Below are 12216 nucleotides of genomic sequence, written 5' to 3' on the forward strand. Positions count from 1 at the left end.
CAGGAGGTGGGAGGGTCTGGGAGGGAGGGTCTGCTGCTGATTGGCTGGAATGTGTCTGCTGACTGTGAGGTACAGGGTCAAAGTTTACACAATGATGACGAATAGGGGGCGGACCGAACATCGCATATGTTCGCCCGCCGCAGCGAACGCGAACAAGCAATGTTCGCCGGGAACTATTCGCCGGCGAATAGTTCGGGACATCTCTAGTCAGCGGTGGACCTGTTGCAGCTTTACTTCTGTCCATTTTAGAGAGACTGTTTTATACTTGGATGTAACCGTTATCAGGAGCAACGTTCAGTAAAAGTTATAAGCTGTATTGCACCATCCTTGTCTTAGTCTCCAATTCCTCAGTTAACACTGCAGTAAATGGTTGTACCACCATAAAAGGTACTGGCGTCACGACTACAAGGGACCTTTCCATAGGCACATTAATACAGACCATCAAGGGCACCTCGAACCACCATCTGGCCTGTGTCTCTTACACCAGAGTGTGCCCCAGAGAATTCTTGTGCCGTTCTCCTCATCACTTGTGCGAGCTTGCCCAGGGACGACATAACCGTGAGTAACCAGAACTGTATTGACCTCGTCCCACCTATTGCTCACACCGTGACCTCACGTATAATTCCCCTGTTTGGTCTGGCATACCGCAAATATAAGTGTGACAGTTGATTGATTATGAGGTGTTCAGCCCAGGGTGAATTCCCATCCCCCTATCCTCATGTTTTTTTCCTTTTTCCTTCCTTCCCTCCCCCTCCCATGTTTTGTTTCCACCCTCCCTATTCGCCTATTGGAGGTTGATGTCCATTTTTACCCCTGAAGCTGAACACCACACAGGGTTATGATTAAGAACCTTGGAGTTCGAAACATGTTAACCTGTTGCGTTGGCGGGATGTGATTTCCACAAGATGTAATCTGCAACCAGTAATGAAATAAAGACAAAGCAATAACCGGAATATGAAGTTCTGGAACCTTTCCTTTTATTTTGCATGTTGAGAGTAGAGATGTCCCGAATTATTCGCCGGCAAACATAGCTTGTTCGCGTTCGCCGCGGCGGGCGAATATATGCGATGTTCGGTCCGCCCCCTATACATCATCATTGAACAAACTTTGACCCTGTACCTCACAGTCAGCAGACACATTCCAGCCAATCAGCAGCAGACCCTCCCTCCCAGACCCTCCCACCTCCTATCAAAAAGCAAGGACAGCATCCATCTTAGAATTATTCGGAAGCTGCAGTGTCACAAATTTGACTAAGTTGTAATCGCAATGCAGGTTATATTAATCGCATTGCGAATTCAACTTAGAGCTGGGTTCCTAATGGTTGTATTGCTAGAATATAACGAAGATTGAGAATATAGTGCTATATTCGTTATATTCGTCAATTCTAGCAATACAACCATTAGGAACTCAGATCTAAGTTAAAATTCGCAATGCGATTAATGCAGGTTATATTAATCGCATTGCGAATTCAACTTACCACACTCTGAGTCAACTATGTAATTTTCCATGGCAGTTTTGCCATGGATCCCCGTCCGGCATGCCACAGTCCAGGTGTTAGTCCCCTTAAAACAACTTTTCCATCACTATTGCGGCCAGAAAGAGTCCCTGTGGGTTTTAAAATTCGCCTGTCTATTGAAGTCTATGGCGGTTCGCCCAGTTCGCGAACATTCGCAGAAGTTCGCGTTCGCCATTCGAGAATGGAAAATTTTATGTTCGCGACATCTCTAGTTGAGAGGACTTGTCCGGTTCGTTCCGTGCATGGGGAGTATTTGGTGAGCTGGAATTTACCTTTTTTGTTGACTATATCGGAAAATAATAGCTTTCTTAAAACAGAATGTAAAACAATATGGCCATTTAGGGGTTAAAAAAACAAACAAAAACAACTCACCTCATCCACTTTATCGCACTGCAGCAGCTTTTTCTATCTTCACTGAACAGGACCTGCCAAAGGACCGGCGATATGCGTGAGGACGTCACTACATAGGAGAGCTCAGTGACGTCATTGCGCACATCGCAATTTTGCAGGTCCTGTTCAGAGAAGATAGAAGAAGCTGCTGCAGCACGATCAAGTGGATGAGGTGAGTTGTTTTCTGTTTTTTCAACCCTTAAATGTCCATATTGTTTTGCATTCTGTCTTAAGAATTCTATTATTTTCTGATATAACTATGTTATAATGGAAAATAATAAAATCACTCGAACACTGTACCCGAACCCAGACTTCAGTGAAAATGTCCAGCCAACCGAACTCGCAAAGTTCGGTACGAACCCAAACTTTGCAGTTCGGGTTCGTTCATCCCTATCAATGACCTCTGCACAGATCACAGAGCATGCCTAAAAAACTCTCACATATGAGGTCCCCTCCTGACTATTGTGTCTATGGACCATGGTGGCTGCCGTAAAGCATATCTGTAAATGCTGTTAAGGACAGCTCAGACAAGATGGCTGCCCCCATAGTCATTTCCAAGAGACATAATTAAAAATCTGCAATCAGAAAATAAAACTAAATTAGAAAACATTATGCGGCACATTTATTAAGACAGGCATTTAAGACGCCGGTCTTAATAAACCCCTAAACTGGCAGTGGATCCGCCGAAGTTATGGAGAGGAGCCATCCATAATCCCTCATCCCTAATCGCTTGGTATTACACTTTTTGTAATGTAAGGTGCCAAAAATGGCTTTTTTTTGTTTTTTTTATTTATTTTTAGCAGATTTTATTGAATAAATCAATACAATACAAAAATAGAGCAGAGGAGAAGTGACAAAGCTCCACTACTCTTTCATAGGTTAAAACAGAATACAGGTCTGTCAGATATACAATAATTATAATGTGGCAAAGTCCATAAGGTTAATCAGTAGAAAAACATCAGATGGAAAATATTCATTGAGGTGTCATTGATTGTCACAATATGTCTAAGAGTTACCTCAAAACCGAGTGTTATAACTCATCCGAGACGGGCCACATCGGGAAAAATAGTACCTTCTGTACAGTTTGTAAATAGTTAATATGAGAGGAGGTATGGAGGATGTAAAGGGGTAAATAGATGGAGTAAACCCTTAAAAACTGTACACCCTGGAAGACCGTTAATTACGTTATCACTAGTCTAATAGCCTCTAAAGGAAATCCATTGATTCCAGACCTTTAGAAACTTATGATGAGATCTCAATTCTCATGAGGACAGCTCCTCTAGTCGGTAAATTTGATAAATTTTCTGATACCATTGATCCAAAGAGGGAACCTCAGAGGATAGCCATAATAGAGGGATCAACAGTTTTGCAGCATTCACTAGATGTTTAAAAAGAGGTAGATTGGGGGGGGGGGGGTTACGAGGCAAAAGATTCAGGAGGGCAACTTCCGGAGATGGAATAATATCTGATTTACAAATTTCATTACAGATTTGAAAAATCTTTTCCCACCATCTTTGTAAAATTGGGCATGTCCACCATATGTGGATAAAAGCGCCCCTTTCTTTTGAGCATCTCCAACATGTGTCTGATGCTGAAGCTGAGTAGAAACATGTCTTGTCAGGGGTTTTATACCACCTTGTGATGACTTTATAGTTATTCTCCTGAATCTTGACACATCTTGAGGTTTTATGTGAAGAGTTATAAATGATGAGGGTGTCTTCTGGGGAGAGACTTTTATCTAGGTCTTTTTCCCAAAGTCTAATGAAAGCTGGCGTTAGGGCAGCAGGAGGAGTTCTCAATCTGTTATACCATTGTGAGATCAATTTATGTGGGGTAGAATCCTGAGAAATAATATGTTCAAATCATGTAATAGGGCGTAGCAACGTATGTAATTGGACATTTTGAGACATGTATGCCCGCAGGAAGTGAAGCCCGTTAAAGCTAGAACACAGAATTTTCAAGAGATCGCACATTTCTTTTATGGGAGTTAATTGATCCTCGTTATAGAGATCTATCAATTTCAGCTTAGACTGACCAATATCAGTGGGAAGGCTGCTCTGTAAGGCCATGGGAGCTAAATTAAATATATCTCCCACTTTAAGGATAGGAGATGGGAGTGGGGAACTTAGGGGTGAGTTCTGCAAGGCGTTTAACGCATTTAGGGTGGCTTTCATAACCGGGGTGATATTAGGATGAGGGGGCAATGGAGACATGCGTCCCAGTAGAGCCGCTCTGAAAGGAAGCCCCAGCAAGGTTTCCTCCATCGGGACCCAGGATTTCTGTTTGGGGGCCGTCAACCAGTCTACTACTCTAGTGAGTAAAATAGCTCTGCCATAAAGTTCAGGGTCTGGTAAAGCTATACCTCTCATCTCTCTCGGGTAAGACAAAGATTTATAGGACATTCTAGCCTTTTTCTTATTCCATATAAATGAACGGAACATGGACCTAAGTTTAGAGTAGTACGTGGAGGGGATGGGTATTGGTAAGGTCTGTTGGAGGTAAGTAAGTTTAGGGATGACGAGAGAAAGTAATATATTTTTCCTCCCAAACCACGAAAGTGTAGGGACATCGAGGGAAGTTAAGTCTTCAGCCAGTTTATTTTGGAGAGGGATATAGTTCAAGTTAAAGAGTTGATTGGGGTCTGTACTCATTTTAATGCCTAAGTAAGTTAGGAAAGGGGAAGACCAATTAAAAGGCGAACACGATTCTAGATGATTCTTCAAAGACCTTTTAAGGCCAGTTGAAATTATTAGTGATTTATTGTGATTCACCTTAAAATTAGAAAGTGATCCATATGTTTCCAGATGGCCGTAAATCTTAGGGAGAGCTAATTCGGGATTGCTTATTATTAAAAGCAAATCATCCGCAAAGGCGGCTATTTTGTGTTGTTGGTCACCTAGAGTTATTCCCTGGATGTCACTATTCAACCGAATAGTCTGTAGAAGGGGTTCTAGGGCAAGGACAAACAGGAGGGGAGATAGAGGACAGCCCTGACGGGTACCATTACGAATCCTAAAGGGATCAGATAAGGTATCGTTGACCGTAACTGAAGCTGAGGCATGATGATACATTGCTTTTATTGCAAATATAAAGGGAAGGGGAAAATTGCGAGACTGCAACGCTGAGTACATAAAGGACCAGTTGACTCTGTCGAAGGCCTTCTCAGCATCAGTGCTGAGAAGGACCAGAGGGAGGCCTTTTCTCTTGACATAGTGGATGATGTTGAGAATACGGGCCGTGTTATCCTTCCCCTCTCTTTATTTCACAAAACCCACTTGATCTCTGTGGATTAGTGAAGGGAGGAATTTTGCTAACCTGTTTGCAAGCATCTTGGCTAAGAGTTTTAGATCTATATTAAAAAGAGAGATGGGTCTGTAATTGGGACATAAAGAATGGTCTTTACCCTCCTTGGGAATTAGAGTATTGTGAGCTTTGGTCATATCAGTCGATAATGGTATCCCTTGCAAGGTGCCATTATATACTGGTAGGAGGTGCGAGATCAGTACTTCATGAAAAGACATGTAGTAGGGTATAGGGAGCCCATCAGGACCTGGGCATTTCCCCTTAGGGGAATTTCTAATGGCCTCTAAAAGTTCCTCAGAAGAGAAAGGGGAAGCTAAGTGAATTTTATCCTGTTCCGAGAGAGAGGGGAGAGCTAAGCCAGCAAAATATGGATCAAGAGGTGGCGGAGCTACCATGTCACCCGAAAGAGATTGCGGCGAGTTGAGGTTGTAAAGGGATTTGTAATAATGCCTAAATTAGGAAGCAATTTTATTAGGTTCAAAGGTTAATGCACCTTCTGGGGTCTTCAGTTTATGTACATAATTATTTTGTTTTCTACGCTTGAGTCTGGACATCATCTATCGGGAGGCTTTATTTCCGTGTGCAAATATTTTGTATTGGGAGTGCAAGTAAAGTTTGGCAGAAGCCATATTTAAAAGGTTCTTGAGAGAGGCCCTACATGAGGAAAGTTCCTTTAAGTGTGATTCCAACTGGGACCTTTTGTGGGCACTTTCCAGGAAACTAATTTTTTCATGAAGGAAGTCTATCTGTTTTTGTCTCTCTTTTTTAGGATGAGCCCCAATACTAATACAATGGCCCCTTATATACGCTTTATGGGCATCCCAAATTGTTTGTGGTGAAACCTCAGGGGTGCAGTTTGTAGTGAAGTATTCTTCGAGTATGCATTTCAGTTTAGATTTAATGACTGGTAAGCTGGTGAGTTGTTCATTAAATCGCCAGTGGCTAGTGGGTTTATGGTTAAAGGGAGAATTCATGTGTAAATATATGGGGGCGTGGTCGGATAAAATTATGGATCCCATTTAAGCTCTGGAACACAAATGGAGATGTTCCTTTGAGACAAACAAATAATCCAGGCGTTGATATGACCTGTGTAGTGATGAATAAAAGGTATAGTCTCTGGAGTCTGGGTGTATAGTTCGCCAGACATCAATTAGGTGAGCTTTGGTTAGTGCACGTAATAGTGAACAAATGCCCCTTTGGGATTGGACCGATTTTTGTGAAGAGGAGTCAATAAGGGGGTTTAGGACAAGGTTTAAGTCTCCTCCTACCACAGTAACGCCACCTCTAAAAGACTCCAATTTTAGTAAAATTGATTTAAGCCAGGGTATCTGGCGACTGTTTGGGGCATAGATATTCACAAAGGTATACAGGTGTTGACCTATCTTACCCTTAATCATTATGAATCGACCCTCAGGATCACATAATTGATCATCTAAGATAAAGGGGACCTTGCCCTTGAAGCCAATACTCACTCCTCTAGAGTTTGACGTAGGGGAACCACAATGGTACCAAGTAGGGTAAAATGAGAAGGACAGGTTAGGAAAGTGTTGGATCTTAAAGTGTGTTTCCTGTAGGAAAACTAAGTTCGCTTTATCTCTCCTCAATATCCCAAATATCTGGCTCCGCTTAGATGGTGAGTTGCAACCCTTAACCTTATAGAAAGCAATGCTAATAGCCATTATGGGGATGATGAGGAGAGGCAAAATGCTGAGTCAAATAAGCATGAGAGCTTGTTGCAATAGTGAACTGTTCAGGGTACTTAACGTCTAGTCGGAATGGTGAAAATGAAGGTCGCCGCCTCGGTGATGAGATGGCCCGCCTCGGATGGACACACCACTGGATATTGAAAGACCTGAGTAAAACATAGTAAAACAAACACAAAATGAACAAAAGAAAAACAAGAGCAACCATAAAGAATAGGTCTTGTAGGACCTGGCGAGAGGGGGAAAGTGGCAGTCGCCAGTTGTGGACCCGGTTCACAATTACAAATATCAAAGGAGCCACAAGGCTAAAGCTATATATTATTGAGGGTAAATAGGAATGGGCAAGTTGTACCCTTAGCTCCTTTAATAGGTTATCTAGTTGGGCAGTACAAGGAGAGAGAGAGGGAGAGATGCACCCTGGTGAGTGACAGAGGTAAAGGGGGCGGCAAGGATGACGTGGGGAGTGAAAAGAGATAAGGGAGAAGGGTTCAAAAAGATCAACGAGTACACTAAGTTAATGGAGATCTCCGAGACGCTTCTCCCTAGAGGTAAGGATATTTAGGATCCGGGTAGGTACTCCTAAGGTTTACACTACATAGGTAGTATAAATTTAAGCCTGAAGCCGCTGAATACATAAAAATAGAACATAGGCGTTGCGAAAATAGTATGACATTATGATGCCGGCTACACATTGAATCATCGCAGAAAAAAAAAAAAAAAGGGCACAGAGGCAATGTGTAGCCGGTAACACCGTCAGGGACCGCTAAGTACATATCATAGCCTAATTGCTCTGGAAATAATATCCATAGAAAAATCGCGTCATAGTGGTCATAGAAAGCTGAATACAAAATATAACATAATTTCAAGGTACCAAAAGCACCATATGACAATACAATAATAGATGAACATTAGATTATTGCATTGGGAAACATCCTAAAGTTTACACTTCATAGGTGGTCTAAATTTAAGCCTGAGGCCGCTGAATACAAAAAAAGAGAACATAGGCGATGCGAACATAGTATGACATTATGATGCCGGCTACACATTGAATCATCGCAGAGAAAAGAGAGCACAGAGGCAATGTGTAGTCGGGACACCGTCAGGGACCGCTGAGTACATATCATAGCCTAATTGCTCTGGAAATATATCTATAGGTAAATCGCATCATAGTGGTCAAAGAAAGCTGAATACATATAATAACATAAATTCAAGGTATCAAAAGCACCATATGGCAATATAACATCAAATGAACATTAAATTATTGCATTGGGAAACATACCATGAGGTGATGTGTCATCGGACGTCATATAATGTAATTTCGAGAGCTCAACACAACCTGGCAAATTTAAGACAGCTGCAGGGCGATCCCGTACCAGCCACATCATGCGCCAGGAAATCGCACCGCATGTCACCTTCGGATATTTCGCAACGCAGCGACCAGGAAATGTTGAGCGCTCAAAACAGCCTGGCGGCCCTAAGGACTCCACAAGGCAGTACACCGGAGGGTAAGTGAAGGGTCAGAGTGTGTCACAAGGTACCTTGTTATCGGGAACATCCCTGTAGAGGCATGGGTAGGCCTTGCACACAAAATAGAGTACTTATTACCTCGAAGAGTTAAAATAGTGGAAGACAGAAAGAGCGGCATTGTGTCGCTGGGTATTTCCCTTGATAATAGTCCGGATATATTAGGCATATTATCAAGGAAAACGAAAGAGAGAGAAAGTCAGGTAGAATACCTAGAGATGTAAATAAGGGAAGTGGGAAAAGGGATATAGAAAGAGAAGGTTTTGAACTTTATACTCAGCATGCGGAGCTAAGAAAAGGGAGAAGTAGTCCTCCTATGTTTCAGAAGACGTCTGTAGATATGCGTCTTGGGGTAAGAGGCTGGTTTTTCTTCTTCTCCTTTTGTCTTTGGGCCTTGGGGGTGCACCTCGTTTCAAATGGCAGAATCCTGGGGAGCTCCGGTAATGATGTTAGATCTTGGACAGCGTCCCAGTCCTAGATCTCTATGGGAGGAATGTCCAGGATATCGAATGCAGGGCCTAAGTCCAGGTGAGACTTGATGGATATCTTCCTGCCTTGGTAAGAAAAGGCTAAACCGAATGGAAACTGCCAACGGTATAAAATTTTGTGGCTTCTGAGCCAATCTGTAAGAGGCTTCAGGGTCCTTCTTTTCTGAAGGGTCATTGGGGCTAGATCTTGAAAGATATTAATCAGCACCCCGTTGTATTTTGCTCCACTCAGCAGTCTTGTTTTGTCAAAAAATTTTGACACCATTTTGTTAATTTTTTTATGGTATTCACCTGAGGGGTTAGTTCATGTGATATTTTAATAGACCTGTTTGTTACGGACACGGTGATACCTAATATTTTTTCACTTTTAACACAATAAAAGCATTTTTGAAACAAAAAAACTTTTTGTGATGTAAGGTGACAAAAAATTTGTTGTTTTAGCACACTTTTTATTATTTTATTTTCTACAGCGTTCAGGTGAGGGGATGAATCATGCAATATTTTTTATAGAGCCGGTCGTTACGGATGCGGCAATACCCAATATTTCGGTTTTTATTTTTTTTACAATTTTATGTGTTTTATTTTGGGAAACTGGCTTTTATTTTTCTATTATGAAAAACACTTTTTTTTTACTTTTTTAACTTCTGGGGTCTGATCCCCTCTGCAATGCATTACAATGCATTGGATGTCAGACTAAGGGCTGGATCTCACAGGCTTCCGTAGATGGCAAGTTCCGATGCTTATGGAATGCATCAGGCTTGCCTTCTCTGCCATCGGGTCCCCACCCCTGCAGTGCGGGGACCCTATGAAGATGCGGAGAGCACCTGTACCCTCCGCAAACCCTCTGGATGCCTTGGTCAGCTTTGACCGAGGCATACAAGGGGTTAATACGCCGGCATCTGTGTTTTCACCTATGTCGGTGTATGCAGCAGGGGCCCTGCTGTCAGTGACTGCCCGGGTCAGTGCTGCTTATTGGGCAGGTGCAGCTCCTGCTCCCGCCCGATCAGCCCACCGTACATGTACAGCGAATGTCCTTAAGTCACGTCCACCAGCGCCGTACATGTATGGCGAAGGTCCTTAAGGGGTTAAACTAACAGAAAAAAATGTGGTGACACATTTCTTTATATGTAGATTTTATAACCACAAATTTTGTATTTATTGGTTATTTCTTGAACAGACTTTTTAATTTCCTTATTTCTCAGGCTGTATATTATGGGGTTGATGAATGGGGTAAATACAGTATATATCAGTGATACTAACTTATTAGAATTTGAGGTTTGTTCGCCTTTGGGGAAAATATAAACAATCAGTATAGTAAAAAAGAATATGGTGACTACAATGAGGTGGGAGCTACAGGTGGAGAAGGCTTTCTGTCTACTGATATTAGATGGGAACCGCAAGATGGTGACAATAATATTAATATAAGATATGATAATTATCGTGATGGGGATGAGGAGTACAGGAAAGCTCAGTATATATTTCACTATGTCAATGGTAGAAGTACCAGAACAGGCAATTTCTATTAAGGGCATAAGATCACAGAATAAATGGTCAATAACATTTGGTCCACAAAATGTCAACATTGATGTTGTTAAGATTTCAATGAATGAACAGGACGAACCTATGACCCAACACAGAATGGCCAAAATCAGACAGTGGTTGTTTGTCATGATGGAGGTGTAACGGAGGGGATTACAGATGGCCACATATCTGTCATAAGACATCACTGTGAGGAGAAGACATTCAGAAGCTTCTGTAACGGCAAAGACATACAATTGAGTCATACAATTAATAAAAGGAATGGTCCCCCCATTATTCAGGAGGATGTGGAGCATGCTGGGAGTAGTATCTGTTGTCAATAAGATGTCACAAATGGAAAGTTGCGAGATGAAGAAGTACATTGGGGCATGGAGGTTCTTGCTGGTGGACACCAGGGTGATGATCAGTAGATTCCCACATACTGTCCCACAATATATCATCAGGATGAGACAGATTAGGTCAATTCTTAAATGTCCACTGCTTTGAAATCCTACAATGAAAAACTCAGTGACCGTAGTCATGTTCTTCTCCTGCGTAGATAACAATAAACATGTTAGGAATTAGTTGCCTGCTTATTTACTAGCACAAGTAAATCATGACGTGTGTTTATTCTGATATCTAATGACATTAAACTTTAAAGGGGTTGTCCCATTATAAATACATCCCATAAACATGGGATAGATGATAAGTGTCTTATGGTCAGGGGTCCAAACGGTCTCAAGAATAGAGACCCTGTGTACTGTAACTGGAATAAGGGGAGTAGAGGCCACTCTACTGAAGTGTGGAACTGTCATGGACAGCCAAGTAAAGGTAGGTTATAATGGAGTTTTTGGACAATCGGATTAACACCTCTGGCGGTGTCCAGGAATGCTAACCCTCACAAATCTCCTTCTGCCTGAGCAACCTGTACCTCTAGCAATAAGTCACCGAGTTCCCTGAACTTCTGGTAACCCCTACCAACTATTCCGGGAAAATTATCAATTCTTTTATAGAAAGCATTTTCTATAGCTTCTATTGGCCCATAACACTCATCAAGTCTTTCCCACACCATCTGCAGGCCTTTACCTGGATAGTTTATGTTAATGATCCTACTTTTGCAGCCTCAGCTTCTGCACAGACAAGAGCAGCCATTTCCTTTATTGAGGACTTACTAGAGCGGCTTTCTTCTGACCTCGTCCTGTATGATGATGCCCGGCTAGTGGACATTGTGTGCCTGTTTGCTGGCTGCTTAATGTCTCTGTGTGGACTCATGTAGAAATGGACTTCATTGTGGTCTGGATCGTGCTGCACTTGCTGGGGGCTGCACTCTCGCTTCTTGTGACTGCATGACAGCCGCTGCAATCTAGTACGCAGGACCGCATGTGTGATGGTGGCTCCGTATAGTCAGATCCACTATCGCTGGTGACCAGTATCTGTTTTACTGTTCTGTCTTCATACACGTTCACACAGTGTGCAGTCTGACATTCAGCATAAACCATTCCTGTCTTCCAAATGAGAGGACTGTTCTTTGTAGTCTAACTTGTTTATTGGTCAACAGGTTGTATATACAGTATGATTGATTGGTAAAACTACAAGAATACGAATAGAATGTGTAAGTATTAAGTATAAGATAGCATGTACTATAACATTACATTTAGGGATGAGCGAATCAGAGTAAATTTGAGAACATAATCTCATGGCTATTTAATCCCAATTTGTTGGCTACTATTCGGATAACTTCCCAGGAAGTGTAAGACAGGGATATCCACCACTG

The 12216-nt window shown here is 42.1% G+C and overlaps 1 protein-coding gene across 1 annotated transcript; it reads right to left on the reverse strand.

Annotated features, from left to right (window-relative positions):
• Positions 1 to 10045: 10045 nt before the first annotated feature.
• On the reverse strand, positions 10046 to 11669 carry LOC120989555 (olfactory receptor 6B2-like). The gene is made up of 2 exons (XM_040417745.1): positions 11556 to 11669; positions 10046 to 10993 (listed from the first exon to the last, which is right to left on the reverse strand). The coding sequence occupies exons 1-2, from the start codon at positions 11667 to 11669 to the stop codon at positions 10046 to 10048; spliced, it is 1062 nt and encodes a 353-aa protein (XP_040273679.1).
• Positions 11670 to 12216: the final 547 nt, after the last annotated feature.

This window comes from Bufo bufo, chromosome 1 (assembly GCF_905171765.1).
Source record: "Bufo bufo chromosome 1, aBufBuf1.1, whole genome shotgun sequence".
NCBI classification, from domain to species: Eukaryota; Metazoa; Chordata; class Amphibia; order Anura; family Bufonidae; genus Bufo; species Bufo bufo.